Source organism: Catharus ustulatus, chromosome 21 (genome assembly GCF_009819885.2).
Source record: "Catharus ustulatus isolate bCatUst1 chromosome 21, bCatUst1.pri.v2, whole genome shotgun sequence".
Classification (NCBI taxonomy): domain Eukaryota; kingdom Metazoa; phylum Chordata; class Aves; order Passeriformes; family Turdidae; genus Catharus; species Catharus ustulatus.
In genome coordinates, this window is record NC_046241.1 from 10,008,382 (window position 1) to 10,029,338 (window position 20,957).

At 42.6% G+C, this 20,957-nt stretch overlaps 1 protein-coding gene across 2 annotated transcripts in view; it reads right to left on the reverse strand.

Annotated features, from left to right (window-relative positions):
• The window catches only part of DENND1A (DENN domain containing 1A), a 150,095-nt gene that overhangs the window by 95,290 nt on the left and 33,848 nt on the right, over positions 1 to 20,957 (reverse strand). For both annotated transcript variants that reach the window (XM_033077211.2, XM_033077212.2), the window contains exons 4-5: positions 9,323 to 9,372; positions 6,420 to 6,539 (exon numbers count right to left, since the gene is read on the reverse strand). In XM_033077211.2, coding sequence (XP_032933102.1) covers positions 6,420 to 6,539; positions 9,323 to 9,372 — 170 coding nt within the window. The remainder of the gene's footprint in view (positions 1 to 6,419; positions 6,540 to 9,322; positions 9,373 to 20,957) is intronic.

The following is a 20,957-nucleotide window of genomic DNA, read 5'->3' on the forward strand; positions in this document are numbered from 1 at the left end:
TGACAGTCAGTGCAACTGCTAAAAAAATAATAATGAAAAAAAATCTATGAAGGCATCAGAGGCTCAACAGCAACATTTTCATTAGGTACAATTGTGTTGTAGTGTTGAATCAGAGATCCAATTGCCCATGATTTATACATGTATTTTGTGGCCTTTGCCATGTCTAACAGAGGCAGTTTGCCATTTGCTTTCATCTCCCAAGCATTTTAAGTAGAACAGGGATTCCAGGGTCGATACACCTCAAGGACCAAACAGACTGCCCAAAAAGTGTTCCAAGCATTTCCAGCCATTACCAAACATCTTCTGCAAGGCTTCAAAGAATCATAGAGATATGGAAGCAAAACATCGATTTTGGCCGAATCAATGAAAAGGGAAAATTCTAGAAAACAACAGGACAATTACTATAAACAAGCCCCACCACAAACTCCATCTCCTCCCCCAGAGAAGGTGGCAGGGCTGTGGGGTTGGATTTTCCCCATTAGGGCTGTGGGGCTGGGTTTGTTCCCTCCCCAGCAGGGTTTGGGTTTGCTCCCTCCCCAGCAGGTTTTGGGTTTGTTCCCTCCCCAGCAGGGTTTTGGGGCTGGGTTTCCTCCCTCCCCAGCAGGTTTTGGGTTTGCTCCCTCCCCGGCAGGGTTTTGGGGCTGGGTTTGCTCTCTCCCCAGCAGGGTTTGGGTTTGTTCCCTCCCCAGCAGGTTTTGGGTTTGTTCCCTCCCCAGCAGGGTTTGGGTTTGTTCCCTCCCCAGCAGAGTTTGGGTTTGTTCCCTCTCCCTGCAGGTCCCCGGGGGCTGTGGGCACTGCCCGGGGCTCTGGGCAGGGCAGGGCAGCTCCGGCTGTGTCCGTGTGTCTGTCTGTGTGTCTGTCTGTCCATGTGTCTGTGTCTGTCTGTGTGTGTCTCTGTCTGTGTGTGTGTCTGTGTGTCTGTATCTGTCTGTCCGTGTGTCTGTCCGTGTGTGTGTCTGTCCGTGTGTCTGTGTGTGTGTCAGTGTGTCTGTGTGTCTGTGTGTGTGTCTGTCTGTCTGTGTCTGTGTGTCTGTCTGTCCATGTGTCTGTCCATGTGTCTGTCCATGTGTCTGTCTGTCCGTGTGTCTGTGTGTCTGTCTGTGTGTGTCTGTGTGTCCATGTGTGTGTCTGTCTGTGTGTCTTTGTGTCTGTCTGTCTGTGTGTCTGTCCATGTGTCTGCCTGTCTGTGTGTCCGTCTGTCCATGTGTCTGTGTGTCTGTCTGTGTGTCCGTGTGTCCGTCTGTGTGTCTGTCTGTGTGTCCGTGTGTCCGTGTGTCTGTCTGTGTGTCTGTCTGTGTGTCTGTGTGTCCGTGTGTCTATCCATGTGTCTGTCTGTCCATGTGTCTGTCTGTCTGTCTGTGTGTCCGTCTGTCTCTGTGTCTGTCTGTGTGTCCGTGTGTCCGTGTGTCTGTCCATGTGTCTGTCTGTGTGTCTGTGTGTCTGTCTGTGTGTCCGTCTGTCTGTCTCTGTGTCTGTCTGTGTGTCTGTCTGTCCATGTGTCTCTGTGTCTGTCTGTGTGTCCGTGTGTCCATGTGTCTGTGTGTGTGTCTGTCTGTCCGTGTGTCCGTGTGTCCCCCGGCTCAGTCCCTGCCGGTTGGCACTCCCGGCCCAGAGCTGTCAGTTCCAATCAGGGCCCAGCCCTATTAAAGAAGTCTTGCTGGTTAAGGGGCGGCCACTGTTTCCAAAGCATGGGAAAAAAAAAAGGAAAAAAAAAAAAAAGAGAAAGAAAGAAAGGAAAAAAAAAAAAAGGGAAAAAGAAGGGCTCTGCTTTCCTTAGATTTGAGCTGGCAACTTTCACTGACTGGAGTTTTCAAGGAGCTATGAATGAGCCTAACAAAGGAGTTCTGTGGCCAGTTCCTGGCTGAAATCCATGTCAACAGTTTTTAAGGTCACAGGTCACACTAACTAACATTTATTCCCAGCAGACCCCGCTCTAAACACAAGCTGTAAGTAGTACAAATTTGGAATTTTTCTGTAATCCCTTGAGATATTCCTGATCCTTCCACATGTTTCTGCTCAATTAAAAACAATTCTCACTTTGCACCACAAGAGAGGCCCCTGCTCAGAAATCTTATTCTGTCCTAAGAATAAATGGACAAAGACTGCAATCAAAGGAAAGGAAAGGGGGGAGGAGAGGAACTCACAACAAATCACACCAAAAACCTCAAATAACTCCATACAGAATCACATTCAGTTAGTTACATTTTCTGCCATCTGTCACAAACTATTATGGATTCATTTCTTTTTATCTTAGAAAAAGAGTGGTGCAGAGCTCAGCTATTTTGGCCGAGAGGGATTTCCACACAAATGTTTCTGCATTTCACTTCAAAAGACTGATTTCAGTTTGGGTACAAAACCTGAACAACCCAACAAAAACTTCAAATTCAGTAAAACTGAAATCAGGGTCACACATGGGACCTTTGCAAACCAGTAACTGCCCAGGAAGTTTGTGAATCAAAGCAAAACTACAGAAAGTTAGGTTTGCTTTTGTTTTTTTTTTTTTAAATAATAAAAGACCAGAGTTCTTCACTAGATCCAGAACTACCTACACTGTTCTGCCTCAAAAGCTGATGTGAAATCTGATGCAAAATTAGAGTGAAAGAATAAAAATTCAGTTTCTTGATGTATAGCTAGTAGGATTTATCCCATTGCAGCTGAAATCCTGAAATCCTTAAATAAAGTACTAGAAAGAAAAGGCATTTGGGTGTGAAATTTCTGAATCAGAACACAGAATTTGATGACCGGACATCAGCTCTTACTCTATGGTTAGAGATAATAATTGAAAAGCCCATCTTAAGTTTTGTACCGTAATTCATTGAAAAGGTAGTCTGGAATTCCAGTTTCCAAATGTGGATATGTGGGAGATGTGGGTGTGTGCCACAAGAACTCATCTGTGCTCATCCCAAACCCAGCAGGGTCTGTCCCCACCTGAGCTCACCCCAAACCCAGCAGGGTCTGTCCCCACCTGAGCTCACCCCATTCCCAGCTCTGTCCACACCTGAGCTCACCCCAATCCCGGGCTCTGTCCCTACCTGAGCTCACCCCAAATCCAGCAGGGTCTATCCCTACCTGTCCCCCCATTCCCAGCTCTGTCCCCACCTGTCCCCCCAATCCCGGTTCTGTCCCCCCATTCCCGGCTCTGTCCCCCCATTCCCAGCTCTGTCCCTCACTGATCTCACCCCAATCCCAGCTCTGTCCCTACCTGTGCTCACCCCATTCCCAGGCTCTGTCCCCACCTGTCCCCCCATTCCCAGGCTCTGTCCCCCCATTCCCAGGCTCTGTGTCCCCATTCCCAGGCTCTGTCCCCACCTATCCCCCCAATCCCAGGCTCTGTCCCCCCATTCCCAGGCTCTGTCCCCCCATTCCCGGCTCTGTCCCTCCCTGTCCCCCCATTCCCAGGCTCTGTCCCCCCATTCCCGGCTCTGTCCCCACCTGTCCCCCCATTCCCAGGCTCTGTCCCCCCATTCCCAGGCTCTGTCCCCCCATTCCCGGCTCTGTCCCCACCTGTCCCCCCATTCCCAGGCTCTGTCCCCACCTGTCCCCCCATTCCCAGGCTCTGTCCCCCCATTCCCAGGTTCTGTCCCCACCTGTCCCCCCATTCCCAGGCTCTGTCCCCACCTGTCCCCCCATTCCCAGGCTCTGTCCCCACCTGTCCCCCCATTCCCGGCTCTGTCCCCACCTGTCCCCCCATTCCCGGCTCTGTCCCCACCTGTCCCTCCATTCCCAGGCTCTGTCCCTCCATTCCCAGGCTCTGTCCCCCCATTCCCGGCTCTGTCCCCACCTGTCCCCCCATTCCCAGGCTCTGTCCCCCCAGTCCCGGCCCTGTCCCCACCTGGCCGTACCTGCGCCCCCGCGCGCCCTCTGCTGGCGCCGCCGCGGCAGCGCAGCCGCTCGGGGTCAGCCCGGCCCGGCCCCGCCGCTTCCCCGGGAGCGACAGAACCGGGCGGGGAGGGGCAGCCGGGACACGAGAAGCGGCCTCGACACTGAACAGTGGTTCTACATTGAAGCCAACCACTGAACAGCCGGAGAAGCAGGTTTCAAAGTTATCAGAGTTCATCAATCTGTGTGAGCTACTGCAGCAGGAAAACCCCTGTGTAAATACCTCAAATCAGGTTTCTAAGCACTACTGGTTACAACAGTCAGAGCAGTTCCCCACCGAATGGAACGGCCTCTCTGCTGGCCACAGGATAACCCCACTGCTGCTGAACTCCAAGAGGCGCCTCGCTGTGCTCTGCAAACACAGGGAAAAGCCTCTGGGTCACTTCAAAGCTCAAGTCCAGACCCTGACTTCTGGCCCTCGAGTGCTTTGCTTCCAAAACATTGCAGAATTTTTTTTAAGCACTCTCTGAGTGAAAAGAATTTCTTTTTTCTGCTGTTTCTCTTCAATAACTAATCTAAACATGTGATGATTTTCCATCTCCAAACCATTTTACCATGGCCAGACCCATAAAATCCCTGATAAGCCTGTGAATATCATCTCTAGTAATAAACACCATCACTTAGTTCTTACACTGTTGCTGAGCACAGCAAGGAATACTTGAAGCTTGCTGCCATCCAATCTGTAATTTAAAAACAATTAAACAAACATTCTTTTCATCCCCATTTGCTTTTACTTACTGTTCTCACATTTTTCAGCATGTTTCCCCCCACCCATTTACCAAGCACCATCCTTTAGAACATAAAGGACACTGAGAAGATTCACATCAATAATGGGAGCTGCAGTCCTGGGAACAGAGGAAGTGATTTCATGTATTGCTGATTGACACTCTTTACTATCCTCTAAAACTTGCATGAACTTGCATTAATGATGAACTTCTTTTTCTCATCAGTGCACAGGAGAAAGAAGCAACAGGAAGGAAGTGAAGAGTCCCAATTCATCCACTGTGGTTGGTTTTTTTTTTTTGGTTATGAGTTGAAGCAGAAGGCATTTAACTACAACAGAACTCCTCCATTTCTTCTTGGCACTCACTCAACATAAGGGAGCTGACAGCAAAGAACTCTTATCCAGGAGGGATCAAGAAGGGACCCAGACTATTCCTCATTCAGCTTTTCTGTTTAAAACTGTGTTTCTCCCTTAATTTGACATTAATCAGGCAAAGTTACCCTCCTTAAGCAGACACTGCCCACATGAGACTGAGGGAATCAGCCCCTGAGTGCCCAGGGGAGCAGCTCTGTGGGAAGAGCTGGGAAACACCTTCCTGCCTGCAGGATAGAGCCCCTGCTGCTGGCCTGCCAGAGCTAATAATAGCTGAGTGTCTGCTACAGCAAAGACAGAATGGAAGAAGATACTGAGCAAACACCTGTCACTCTAGCTCCCACTCAATTAATTGGGAATGTGGGTAGCTCTCACAACAATTTCTCCAAATATTATTCCATGGCATTGCTGTGTGCAGCCCCTGCTGGTATTTTGCAATGTCCCCCCTGGAATGCTGCAGAGGGGCACATCCAGGCACAGCCTGGCTCCCACTCTCAGGTGCCCCACACAAGGCAGGGACAAGGAAATTCCTCTGTCCTCACCCTGGCTGTGTCCTGTGCAAAGCCAGCCAGATGTGTCCAGCTGCTCACAGAGCAGTGTCCCCACTTGGGAGACTCCAGCCCCAGCTGTGCTGTCACCTCCCTGGCTGTCCTCAGTCCCCTCTGTGCTGGCTTTACCTGGGCTACTGCTCCCAAACTTCCAACTCCTTGTGAACACTCAAAAAGCAGAAAGAAGAAGACAGGCAATTTTAAATTTGTTTAAAACAAGACAGACCATTTCCACATGAAAATCTTCAATCCATGGAAGTTCTTAATGAAGCTAAAATACTGGTAGACATCAAAACTGTTTGCTGGCATCATTTTTTGAGGCAAAGAGAAATAAAAAATTCTGGACTGTATTCTAACATGGCTGTGGGAGGTTATCAAAAACTGCTGTGATAGAGCCTTTTGGCCATTTCTGTGAAATGCATAGTTCCAGCTTCCACTGACAGTCTTTATTATGCCAAACTTCACAAAACCCTCAGCAGGACAGAGCAAAGCTCACACATACAAACTTTGGGGCTGTGGAGAGCATCATTGACATCTCAGTTACCAACAGATGTTTTGTTAATAAAACTTGCATGTACAAATGTCCACAAAATGTCTTTAACAAGATCAGTCGTGACAGCTAAAGATAACAGCTGCCATCATGCTATGTCATATCAAATTACTGCAAAGAGACTTTTTTTCCATGTTGTTAACTCCAGAACGTTGACTACAAACAAATCCAGTTATCTACAGAGGAACTCCAAGTGCAAGGGATCCTGCACCACTTGTGCACAAGAGCAGTGACTTTGAGGACCAGATAGGGAAATAATTCTGAACAGCTGGAAATGGTAATTGCAGTGTGACTGCAAAGGCAAGCCCTGCTCCTCAGCCAGCCAGCAGGCACAGCACAGACCTACCTCAGGATGCAGAAGCAGCTCTTGGCCCCTGAAGATAAGCGGCAGAAGCCGAACCTCTGCTTGCTGTCAATGTCTGTGAGCACAAACGTGAAGTTCTGCCCAACTTGGTTAATGGCATGGCTGGAAACAGAGAGCAAGAGAGAAAAATGACTGAATAGCTGAGCTAACTCTGTGTCAAGTATCACATCCAAGTCATTGAACCTGTAACATTTCCTCTTTCAGCAGAGTTTTTTTGAGAAATTAGCTAAAAAGTATGCACCCTCCAGAACCTTAAATATGCTTGATGAGGGAGGAGTGGGGGATTTGTGGGGGTTTTTTTCCCCATTTTTAAAGTGTGGGAGGATACTAAAAATTAGTTTATCTTAAAAAGAAAATGGTCTGACTATCAACCAGCAACCAACCCCATGTGTTCTCATATAACCCAAAATATTTCTAATTATAGGAAGTTAAGACTTATTTCAGGTCATGTTCTAGGGTTTTTTTTTTAATTCTCTGAGAACTGAGAAATCTGACTTGCACTGGCATGCAGCTTTACAAGTCTCTCCTACCAACAAATACCCTGGTAAATTCGAGGACACTTAACTAACAGTCACAGGCCTTAAAATATTCTCTTCTATGATGCTACATGCAAAAACCAAATTTTTTGTGGGAGAGTACACACTCAGTGCCTAGAGGAAACAAAGAAAAAACAGACTTGCAGAAATAAAAGCTGGATCCAAATGGGAAAGACGTCACTTTCCAGTTTAGAAAGAAGAATCTTTCAGTGGATTCCAAACAGGGAAGGAAAAAAATGCAGTGATGAAGATGAACAAAAAGACAGATATTCAAAGCATTCCACTAGTCTGAGAATTAGCCAGTGTAAGTACTATCATCCTCCTGAAATCTAAATGTCAGCAGAGCAACAACTTCCATAAACCACACTGAGCTGCTGGGGATACCCAAAAATCCCTCACTGGTGGTGTGTTTTATCTGGAAAGCTTGGATGTAATGTTACTATGGTGATTTTAGTATGGTGTTTTAAAAGGGGATTATATGCTTAATTTTAACAAGGTTGAGAGCAGAGCATGTGTGAGAAATAGCATTCAAGCTGACAATTAAAATTATGGAACAGGGGGGGAAAAACACATTTCATTAGCAGCAGGGAGAAGCTTGTTTATTAAACAAGTCAGACAAGCTGCTGAGTTCCTCAGAGCAACCCTAGAGAGTCCTGCATTCGTGTGACCTGGAGAAACCAAACCTGGCTGACAGGCCTTGCTCAAGTTTTGGTGCCAGTTCTTCACAGGGAAGGATAAACTTCCCAACATACAGAGTGTGCTTCCTAAAATTTTAGTATCACCCCTTCAGATCCACAGCTCTGCTTTCAAATGGGCACAGGGTCTATTCAGAGCCAAAATCTCATCTGTAATGGGGCAGACAGAAGTTAGGGCTGGAGCAAAGGGCAGGGAGGAGGATTTCCACAAAATCCCCCCAGCACCCACACCTGACTGACACAGTCCTGGCAGGGAGCAGGACATGGAGCAGCTCTGCACTCCTGCACTGGGAACAGCCTCTGCCTCATTCCCCCACCACAGCAGCACAAAACTCCTGGTGCACTGCCTGAGGAATGGCCAAGGAGTCCCTGGGGCTCTGCCCAGTGCCCAGAACACAGGAGCAGAACCAAAGTAAAGAGAATGGAGTGTCTGTGCCCCTGAGAGCAGGACCCTGAGTGCCACCACCACGTGCTTTTACATCAGAGCAGCACAAGCATCTCCTTCAGCTGCCACAGCCCCAGCCTGGGCTGTGCTCTGCCTCCTGCAGTGTGGCAAGTCCATTCTCCATCTCAAATTATTAAGTATGTTCTGGGTGACAATGTCTCCTTTATGTTCAAACTGGCTGGCTTGCAGTCTTTCAGTGACAGTCTGTGCTATTCAGACAAACAAGTGGATCCAGAAATGGGAATCACTTTTCATTATGTTCTCATTTGCACCCCATATGGGTTTTCAGTGTTCTATCTTTCAAAATGTTACATTGCTGAGGAAAACCAAAAACAACAAAACAAACAAAATCCCTAGGTACAATAAATCTACACACAGAAAGCATAAATATTTCCAGTAGAAACAAATACATGAGAAAAATGTATGAGTATTTCCCTGCTTTCACCCCTTAGGAAATGAAAAGGATGAGCAGGATTCCAAATTCTAAAATGAGAAAAAGACTTGCAGAAGTTTGATCACAGTAAAGGTGGATTCTCTCAACCCAAACCATTCTGATTCTCAGCTGATGAAGACAAGTCATTCTGACCAATTCAGAGATGAGATGAGCACTGGTGCAGCCTTTCAAAATTTCAGCTGTTGTTCTTCTCATCAAACCATCAAGAATAACTCACAGTAAATGCAAAACTAAAAAAGTTTTACAGTTTCCCAAATTACAGGAAGTAAATATTCTCAGATCTTCTCACATTCACTTTACAATTTCCCCCCCAAAATCAGAAGTCACATTAAGTAGCTGTCAAGTAAAGCACCAGCATTGTAGCAATATCAAGAGGCATGCAATGCATTTCATTAATTGTTCCACCCAAATTTTGGCAATTAAGAAATAAAATGCACAAGCAGACAAAACTGTGATATTAATATGCAGATTTGACAATTCCCACCCAAGCATTTTCCATCCAAGCATTGTGCAGAAGTAAAACAAAACGCCCTCACAGTCCTGCCACCAAACAACTCCAACTTTTAAAACTTCTTTTTGTTTCATGGTGCCCATAAAAACCCCAGGAAAAAGTGATTCTGAGACTGTAATTTGCACTCAGGTGCTTTAAGCCCCAGTCACACAGACAGAACACTATGAATGGTATGGCTTTTATTTTCTACAGGGGTTTTATTGACAAGCTTATTTTCTTGTAAAGTTTGAAAAGCTAACAATACCTGTCCACATAGAAGGGGAAACAAAACTTGGTCAGAGTCTGTAGAACTTCCTGTAGAGAGAGAGAAAAAAAAAAAGAGATAATTTATACATCTATGGGGACCAATAAATCTAATATTAACCACATCACACAATTTCACAACTTTGCCCTGAAGAAATAAGAGACAGATGAAGAAATATGGGCTTTATCAATTACATGGAAGTAGTACCAGGCAGTCAATCATGTGAAATAATAAACATGATCAAACTTCATTAAAAATGAAAAATTAATCAAGATTCACACATGGGCAGGCAGCAGGAGCCATCCAGCAATTCTCCAAAGAGGAGGAGGAGGTTGGGTTGTTGAGTGTTAACACCTCTCTGGGGACAGTCCCTACCCTGACCATATGGATGGGAGTGAATAACACCAAAGCACATGGGCCTGGCCTGGCAGGGCTGCTCTGCTGGCACAGCTTCTGCTGTTACCTAGGAACAGAGGTCTGGGGGATTAGAGAGCACTTCCTAACAGCAGCAAGAGAAATAACAAAAGATGAAGCCAGTAGGTCTCATAGCAGGAATGTTTAATGTTGCCTACTCTACTAGAAAGGGAATCTCAGAGTTAAAAGACTGATTAAAATAATGTGTATTAAAATTGATAGGGATTGTTTAACCTACAAACCATTTTCTAGAAGTTGCCAAACAGCACCACAAACAGAAAAGTGTTTAAGCATGAAAGCAAAGGATGAATGTGAAAATGAAAACAGGATCAGCAGATAAATTAATAATTTTCAACTTTACAACATTAAACAAATACAGTCACTAAAGAGGCAAGTCCAGAAACATATTAGTCCCAAACCAGTTGTGTTCACAGACAAAAGCAAACCATGAGATCTTCAATATCTGAATTCTGTAACCCACAGAACACCATAAAGGTCTCTCAGTTTGCAGATCTTTCCCACAGCCAATTCATTGCTCATTCTCCTTTACTTCAATATTTCAGGTCCTGAAGTGTAAATTCTATTTCTGCTTTCAAAACCCTGAACAAACAACAAACCTTCTGATAAAATCAACACTTTCCTGACCAATAGCAATAAATTATCATCAATAACTAAATAGATGCTTCTCGCTTCATTTATTTCTAAGCCAAATGCCATCATTCCCAAATAAACTCCATCAATCTAATAACCTCTCCAGTGAAGCACAAAACATATTGACTCCCTTGCAGGAACATGTTCCTCCTGCATAATTCAAACAAGCACAGCCCATCCTGAGCCGTGGTTTCAGGCTCAACTGCTCACACTCTTCTTTGGAGGTTTCTTGACAACTAAAATGTGGCAAGTTCTGAGGATTTCAGGCAAAAACAGATATGGAAACTTTGACTTCTTGACAGTTTATTGATAGATTATTTAACAACCTCCTGTTTTTAAAGAACAAGAAAGGATCTATTGAAGAATGCCATGTAGAGCAAAGACGTCTCCTCCTTTGAATTGCAGCAGGAAACTTGGAAAGGAGCTATGGAGATTGCAGAGTAAACTCTGCAGAAATCTCTATTTTGATACAAAATAATGCCTTGATAGTAAAGGTCTCATTAATATGATTGGGTTCCCCCTGGTGCAGAATCTCACTGACTTTCACAAGCAGAACAATTCCAATTGCTCAGGCACAAAAACTGCAACTGGACAAATTTTAACTACTACACAGTGGTTCTTTGCCACAACTGAAATTGTACATGCAAAAGGCCAAAAAACATGCCAAACAAACCAAAAAACCCCACAAAAGAACTCTAAAGTAGTGAAATTATAATATCAGGAGTACAAAGTATCTTTATTTGCCTTATCAATACACATTGTCCTCAAAGTAATGACTTTATGTATTTTTTCAGAAAAAAGATCATATAGATACCTACAATTCTGAAATAAAATAGTGTTAGAAGACAAAGCTATCAGTCACCTCAAACTGGCAGAATATATTCTCTCTGTTATTTTGATGACTAGAATAATTCCTGTAAGTGCAAGTAAAACCATTCACATAATATAACAATAAAACATTCAGCACCTCATCAGCATTGTGTCACTGCAGAAGTGCATTACTCACAACTTACTCTGCACTTGTTCCTTGATATTTACAGCTTGCTAAACGCAGCAAAGGAAATGTTCATGTAAACAGGCCATATATTGGCTCTGCACAGCTCTAAATTGCCTTCTCTTTTAAAGGAAGGTTTTACAGTGGTACTATTAGCTGGCTTTTGCAATGTCATTGGACATAATTTGCCATTCATTATACACCAATTCTTATCTGCCTCAATTCACAACCAAAAAAACTAGCACAGGTTAACTGCAGACTTATTTTTCAATGGTAACTAATAAAAGAATATAAATACCATATATAGAATTAGTTTTTAATTAGCAAAACTGCTGATCTTTCACATGTAAGAAAAACAGTTACTGGAGAACTACCCCATTTCTGCTCAAATTGCAAGCTCGTTACTCTAAATAAAATGCTGTTTTTTAAAAAATTCTTTAAATACTCCTTAGTTTGAAAGATAAGCAATGCCTACATCATTCATACACAATGTCCTACCCAACCTCTGTAGGTGAGTTATTACTTATGACCTAGAAAATTCTTCATTTCTTTATGAGTTCAGACCAAATAAAACAAAACCAAACCTAGAATCACTCCATGTCAACTAATCTTTTTTTTTTTTTTTTTTTTTTACCCAACACGAAGCACAGAGGAAGTATCAATAGTCTGTTTTCTTGTTTTATTCCCTTATGGCTGTTTTCCTAAAGAAAAACCTGCATAAATGCCTGTGAAGCAGAAGGCCCCAAAAGAAGAGCAGAACCCCCCAGCAATGCAGGACAGGCAGCTGATCAGCGGGAATCACCTGGGACCACACGCCAGCTTTCTGGATCAAGCCCCAAGTTTATATTTTCACAAATCTTTTTACATGCAGTTTGATTTTTAACATTTTAATGAGCAAAAAGTGCATCTCCAGCAGCCAGGCAGCAGAGCTGAAGTGCAGGGCATGAACCGTGTCCCGGGGGATGCGGCACCGGGGGCTGCGGCACAGGCACCACCTGGCTCCCCGTCCCAAGCCTCCAACTCCTTTCATAATCAGAACACTGCTGACATTATAAACCCCACATGGGTTTTCTAAAATCCTTCCCGATCAATAAAGCCAGTACATAACTTATCGGAGACAACACAGAGCTCATTGATTAAGTTTGGTTTCAGTAGCAAAGTTTTCAAAATAAATGAGGCAGGAACACTGCGCTCAGCCCTTTTGTCACAGCATCTGAAGGTGGGGCAGGCTCTGCGAGGTTTCCTGCACACCAGGACACACTTGGAAAGCCAGGCTGGGAAATACACACAATACACACCGGGCTCGTGTCCCAAACCATCTCTCTGTTGCAACCAAACAGCAAAGCAAGCCCAACAATGCTGAAAAAATGTGCACATTCACTTGTGAATTTAATATGCAAGCTGTAGCTGAAGTCTTTTTTATTTTTAAACCCTTCACCGTATGCTCCCACTTCCAAACCAGCAGAACAACTTCAGATTCTCTTAAATACAGTGGGTTGCTTCACTTCTGCTCAAATGAACATCACTAACAAATATCCCACGTGTAGCTGCAATTAAATAAAACTGCACTGATAAATGATGAGCAAGTGGCTGGGCTAGGGAAGGGTCTGCTGCAAAGTATCTGCTCCTAGGAAGATGCACGAGACACCACTGATGCAAAGGGGAACAAGAAGTGTAGGGAGAAGTTGGACAGAAAAGAAATTAAAATGCTGGGAGATCCATGAGAAATGGAGAATGATTAAGGTATGACACTCACATAGGAATGAGCCAGAGCAGGGAAACAACACACCTCCCAAACCAACAGGGTGGGAACCTGGAATGGAAAACCTGAGGAAAATCTGGATGAAATTGGAAGGACCACCCAGACCTTTAGTTGTGGATCCTGGAGGGGAGGGGGAAAGGAAGGAACCCCAAACCCTCACAAGTAACCAGAGAATGGAGCATGGCCAGTGAGAGGAGTTTTCCATGCAGAAGAGATGAATCTGATGATAAAGGTGGATTGCTCTTTCATTTCCTTGCCCTTACACTGAGGCAAAGCAGAGCTGAAGCTGCTGCAAATGAAACTCTACACAGAGAGGGTGGGAATACAAACACTGCTCATCCCACCCATCTGAAACACTCCCTGTGCCATGGAGGGCCACCAAAACACTGCCAAGAACATCAGCACACTGAGGAGGGATGGAAGAGGAACTGGAGACCAAGGAGGGCCCAGAGCAGAAATGCAGCCAGGTGATGGCTCAGGAATGTGAGCACAGGGAACAGACCCTGTGACAGTGAGCAGCTACTGCTGCCTTCACTGCTCCTCAGGAGCAGCAGCAAACTTAAACACTGCAGAAATGCTAATAGAGCACAAAAAAGTGCTAAGAGATTAACTGAAGCAAAATATTATCCAATTAAATTTGGGTTGTCCATTAATCTCTCCTATACCCACAGAACTGTAAACTGCTCTTACATTTAATTCATCTATTTGGGTAATTTTAGCTAATGATTAATTAAATGATCCGCTGCAAGGGAACAACATGTTTAAGAATTCAAAAAGGCAAACAATAACCTTAAACCCAAAATTTCTCTATGTTCTAAAGGTTCTAGTTTTGAAAAAACTGGTAAAACACAGATTCTTTTAAAAAACTCACTGCTTGTTTAAAATATTTATGTCAAATTCCATATTGCATTGATTTTGCAATAAAATCTTCCTATACCTTATATCAGTACTGAGCATTGCTGAATTTTGTAATGTACTTAATACTTTAAGAAATTATTTTCATCAGTTCTTTAAAAGAATGTTCCACACCCAAAAAACTCTGGACATAATTTTAAATTGCCTGAATTTAGTTTTATCTCTACTTTTCTAATTCTACTGCTATTTCAATACAACTTCATAGCACTAGATTATCCATTTGTTCTGTGTTCCAGAAATCCACCAGCTCTTTCTGAGCAATTCTAAAGCTTGAATTAGGGGAGGGTTTTTCTCCCAAAGTTGCCTGTCCCTGTCTGAGGGTCAGCAGGGGAACAGGGTCATACAAAATAACATAATTTAATTGAAGGTAACTGATTGTTCTCAGGAAAATGCTGTTTTAAAAAAACAAATAAACAAACAAAAAAACCCCAACACGCATATCCACAATCCTGGAAACAGGAAGAGGAGAAGATAAATAACATTTCCTAAGCATATTGAGGCCTGCTAGCATTTAAATATTTTAAACGTACAAAATATGTGCACAGATGGGCAACTTTTCTCCTTGCATTACTAAAAACATATTTCAAGATAAAGCTCAAAATCCCTGAATTTTTTAAACCTAATTGTGACTCTGTTTCTTAGAATTCACACCCCAAGGCCAAAGCTTTCCTGCCACCAGTCCTTCAAATCTGATTTGGACATTACACGGGAGGAGGCTCCAAGCCTCCCTGAGGTCTCGCTCCTTTTACAACACACGCAGAAGCAGCAGATAATGGGCCTGTGCTGAATTCTGGGCTCTGCTCTGCTCCTCCTGGGACACAGGCCTAGCAGATGTGATAAAAACTGTGTCAGAGAAGTAGCTCTAGTTTTTGCCTTAATGACAACTTCAACCTCTCAACTCATAGAACAAAAGAACAGGAACGACTATTACTTTTCTCCAGTAGAAAAAAAAATCTGAAAGTAAAGCTGAACTAAATATTTAAGCAGTTTTTCAAAGAGATCTTCTCAACAAATGTATTTAAAACCCCTCAGTAAAAGCAGAGATTTAGTTTCATTCTAAGAGAAATAGATTTTAGCTTAAAAAAATCTACAGCTACGGTTGTACTTCTGAATAATTGTACCAGTCTTAAATCAAAAAGAATTGAAAAATTATACTAACAGGCATTAAAAAAATCAGCTCCAATTATGTGCATAAACAGTGATTAATTGGTAAAGGTAAGAAGTGTCAATAGCAGAGAGCTGGAACACTGATTCAATTAAATGTATTTTAAACATTTAATGACTAAGACCAGAGGAGTATTTTCACTTGCAGATTTAGCAGAAATGAGGTGAGAACTATTAGCTGTGAAAAGATAATCACATCCTGCTCGGCCCATAAGTCACTTGCACAGGTACACTGCACCAAAACTAAAGCTTTAAATCTATCCTTGGGTTAGCATTTGTTAAATATTATAATTCTGGCTTAAGATGAGTGGCCCTTTCAGCCGGCGTCTCCATCGCTCTATTCAGCTCCGAGCACATACCCACTTAATCAGCAATCATTGTTCTCTCAGGCAGGACTTTGTTGTCAAGACAAGCACTGAAACCTTTAAAATATTTCAGAACTGGCATAAGAAAAAAGTGATCTTTGTCAAACAAGGACAAATTTATGCAAATCTTTTATAAACATTCACAAACATTTATTTAGCTTTTGAAATGTTGGCCTCATTTGAGAGCATGAAAATGAGGGGGAAGTAGGAAGATGCAAAGGACAGCTTAGAGGCTGGCACACTACATAAATATTCAGAAGGAAGATTATAGGATTCATGTTAGGCTGTCTTAGGTTTCTCCAAAGTCCACATAGAATACCGAAGAACAAAACTAACGAGAAGTAGAGCAGATGTTAGACAATGCACCAGCCCTCTTTTCCACACTCACTTGGCTATACTTCGATGCTTTCATTTTTTCTTTCAATATGGTCAGGTCATTCAAGGATTCTCCTATAGACTATTGTGGCTACAGCCCTATAAGCTGGACCTCTGTCAGCTTTCCAAAAGTTCCTGATGAAAAGGCATTATGCAAATTGTACCTCTCTTACTCTCTTTTCAGGAAAAAAAGCCTCCAGTATGCAGTCATCGGAGTATTGGAAGTCCCAGCCTTCATTTCTGTATGGTTGTGTTTGCCTTAGGGCCATGCTGCTTGTTTTGACAGTGGATCCCCCCAGATAGTTGGGATTAGTCGAGCTTGTTTAGATAAACTTGAAATCAAGGCCTTCTCTAGGTAGACAGCTAGATGTAGCTACTGAGTTTCCAGCTGCCTTCTGCTTTCATCCCAAAACAACTGCAGATTCACAGCAGAGATCACAGCCACAGGCTATGTCACATACATAAGTACGAAATTAAAGGCTGCTAAAAGAAGCCTTTGTAAGTCTTAGTGCTAAAATAAGGAATCTGTACTGCATAGTTTAAACAAATTACTGAAGAAGCACCAATAAAGGTCTGCAGCAGAGAGTTAACAAGATGTGCACGAAAGAAATGCTCTGTTTACATAACTGGGCAGGATCAGGCTTTGCTAATCACCACTGCCCCTCCACTGAGCAGCCTTCCCAAAACACAGGCAAGGAAATACTCAAAGCACTCCCTGCTACAGCACCCAAAAAAGAGCTCTGTTCATTCAATACAAACTTTATCATCACAGGAGATTATTGTGACAGCACTGTCCCAATTAGATTTTCAGTCACACACACAACCAGATTTGATCTTTGCTGTAGTCAGATAATGCAAGCCACAGGCATTCATTCTCACAAGTATAATATGTCAAAAGAGGAGGGCCAGAGCTCCAAACCAAAATCAAAACCTAAAATCAAATTCTGCCCATGTCACCTTTATAAATCTGCACTGTACTTCAGTCCCAACTAGAGATTCATTTTTCATAAGGCAGGAAAAAAAATCACAAACAGTTTTGACTTCTTTAAAGATTGTAATCTCTTGTAGCTGGGTGCAAATTTTCATATACACTACTGCCACATTCAGGCACAACAGATGGGAAACTGAATTAAAGGAAAAATTAATCCCTAGGATGTTATCAATAAACAACCAGAAAAAAAAAAAAAAAAGGAAGAAAAAACGAGAGAAACAAACAATTGAGTTCAACAAATAGTAAATATCATTAAAAATCAACTCCCATCTCTTGCTCAAGAAGAAGGATGTGCAGAAACTTGCAATGTTGGAAGACTTTAAAGCCAAGAGTAGAATTTTGTGTTTAAGGGGACAAGGAAAGGATTGGTCACCAAGCTCTGCCTCTGGGCACAGGAGGTCTCTGGAATCACATTTCTGCCATTTCCACATTACAGAAATTCTGCTATCTGTCACTGTAAAACTAAGTAATTTCACTGAAAAGGTCTTTTATGGAGACTCAAAGCATTAAAAACTGTGAGAATTAACTGTGAGATTTCAGTTTCCTCCTGCACAGGTTACCAAAGAGAATCCTGAATTCCCTTTGTCATTTGATAAATCCCATCAGTGACACCCTCAGCAGAAACAAGCTGCGGACTGGGAATCTGAACCAACAACTGAGCAAACACCGAATCCCCAGCAAGGACTGAGGAAACCAGTCCCACCAGTGCCAGTGGACTTAGAAGAGAACAGAACAACACCTTGAGAGCTGTTACCTGAAGATGAAATCTGGCTGCTAAGGACACAGCTGTCAGTGTTATCAAACAGCAGCAGCTGTTATCAAACACCAGGCACAACCCCTGCACTCGCCTCTCGCAGGTGTCCGACTGCTGTGCCCGAGATGCTCCTCTCTGCTCAGCCACTAAAAGTTATTTAATGCCTCTCTCACCCAGGTAATAGCTGCAGGGAGGAAGTGGAACAGAACTAAACAACCATCCCAAAGGGGGCAACAGCTGACCAACTTTGAAACTTCCCAAGGCCCTGCTTCTCAGGCTCGTATTCCCATCGCACCGTTAGAGAATCCCCTAAAGAACAAAGATTAAAATGATGAGTATGATGAGGACACTCCTGCCCACAGGGCAAGAAGAACTTTTCTAACATACTTTGCAGAGATGAGATGGAGTCAGTGATCATCTCAGACAACTGAAAGTTATGAGAGGATAAAGCTTTTCAAAATTATCAGCACTTCTACAACTTTCAGATATTCAAATATGAGAACACGTTAAGAGAGAATTGTGGCCAAAACCTGAGAGCTATAAAAACATTCATTAGCCCTGAAAAGTAGTTTTTACTTGAAGAAAGGAGAGCTGATATGACCAAAAATGACCAAACTCAGAATAGGAAGTTTTCCAAAGCAAAGAACTTTGGACTTGCCTGGCTGAACAAGGGTAATGCCCAGCCTGACCCTACAATGTGCCACCAGCTCCTTCTGCTGTCCAGACACAGGTGAAGGTTTGTGTGTGAGTGTCACCTCATTTAAAGAAACCCAGCTCTACCTGCAGGGAATATTTTATACCTTTATCAATAAATTTAAACAAAAGTGATAATGATTACTCGCTCTAGGCCTGATCCCACAACCTTTACTCACACAAGCAGTCCCACAGGATTTTAATATCACCATCTCAATGAATAAGGGTTTGCAGGACAGGTTTTAAATTATTCATATATTCACAGATTTTCAAGACCAGAAGGGACCATTATGATCATCTAGTCTGACCTCTTGTATAACAAAGGCCATAGGATTTTAGCCAGCAATATTTGTACTCAGTGAATCATCTGTAGTAAGATCAAATTGTGTTTAGCAAACTTCCAATATAGATTCAAATTTTTCATGATAGAGACCTGAAATGGTTTAGAAAGTGGTTTGGACACACTTCCTCACAGATGAACCCAATTGTTCTTCTATTTCTATTCAGAATTCTTCTGACTTCTGGGCAGTGGCTTTTGGTGTGGATTTCACAGACTCCAGAGTGCAACACCACCTCAGGTGCTCCAGGCCAAAATCAAGCAACCTCCTGAGCTCCTTCAAAGCATTAACTGCCAGTTAATTACTATCTGCTTTCTGCACTTTTACCACTCCTGCCTTGCACCATGACTCCTGAGACAGAGATACCATAAGTGAAAAGACATTCTGCTATCAGTGATGCACAAACACAAACCCAACATTTCCACCTCAGCTTTCCCACACAGGATCATGTGCAGCAGCCACTTTGACCACCAGCTTAGAGACAAAAAACACCAGAACCACTTTTCTATGTTTTCTGAATTACTAACTGCTCAGCCTTTCTCACCCAGCTTCTTCATCTGCTCCTGAAAGGACAGCTCTTATTTTAAATTACTCTTAAGACAGTTTTTACCATACTGTGTATGCAACCTGTAAGGTAAAAAGTTTATACTCAGAATATTATGTGCAATTCAGAAATATCCAGTTGGATTATAATCATCCCTGTTCAAGCATCTCAGTCCCCTCAGTGCACACAGTTTCCAAGACAGGGGGTTTATGCTCCATTAGTGGCCAGCACTCTCCAATCACACAACTCTCAATGACACAAAGAAAGTGCTTTATATTTTTCCCTGTGTGCAATGTTTGCACAATGCTCATAGACTCCGTGCAAGAAAGACCATTAGTTTCTATATAAAGACTGCCATAAAAGTTTTATAGTTTATCTATAAATGTATAAAGATTGTTGGTTTCGTTATAAACTCTGTTTCAATGCCAGTGCAAAGAAAAATTACCAGCAGAATAGAAGTAGCAATCTGCATAAGTACCAGCTTGCAAGCACGCATACCTCAGTCATTCCTGGAGTAATTAACTGAACATACAATAGTTCATCAAATTACAGACAAGCCATCATACCACTGAGAGCAGTCACAAACAGCAACTATCACAACAGCATTTTCCCTTTCCTTTTCACATGAGCTGTAAAGATTAAAACACTCAGGAACCAAATGATGCACTACTCAAAAGTAAAAAGTATTTTTAAATGTACTGCATCTTCCAAGGTAGTGTAATTCCTCCTACACCTTCCATTGATTGTTTTACTACTTCCTATTTCTGTATATTTATACAACAATTTTCTGCTGTATTGTTTCTGATAGAAGTTTAAATCTTGGAAGCAAACTTCGTTGTCTTTAAATTAAGCCAGGAGAGCTGTTAATCCTGGGATTAATCTTCAGAACAGTGGAGAGCCAAAATTCACATGGTGACCTGTCATGGATGGTGTTTACAATATCCCAACAGCACAGAATTCCACCCACAAAACATTAACTTCATTACTAACTTTTTATTAGGAGCCCAAACCAGAAAATACAGCGATTCAGAGGGATTTTTCTGGTTTTTGAAAGGATTCTTCTATCTCCAGTGACTGCATTTTATAAAGAAAAACTAGGTTTAAATTCTGAGGTCATGCTGAAAATCCAGCACTGGAAAACTGTTGCTTATAATACCAACAATTACTGATTTCATGCTAGGTAAAACCACAAACACATACATATACATTTTGTTCTTAAAAGCTATTATAAAACAGCCCAACAAGTTAAAACAGCCTCATATTTTAAAATGTATCTCAAGACTACTCCAGCGCCCTTCCTGCCATTCAAAAAAGCCCCATTTTACCCATTTCAAGAGGCCTGGAGCAATCATTAGCATTTTCTCCCCTTGGTAAGGCTCCTCAGTTACCTTGTCTATGACATTTTATATAAAATATTCCCTTATACAGTTATTTAACAGATTTAAACCGTAGATGTCATTGTGGTCTGAACATGTCAAAGACAACTTGAGGGAAAAAAATCAGGACATGCAGAATTCACTTTGTCAGTAATTACAATCAAAATTCCTGCAATGTGGCTGGCCTGCTCATTACTTCCTGACTTTGTATCAAACCCCTTATTTACATTTCAGATTACATTTTTCATGAAACAGTAAGATCTATCAGAGCTGAGAGGACTGAAATAATGAGGGAGAAA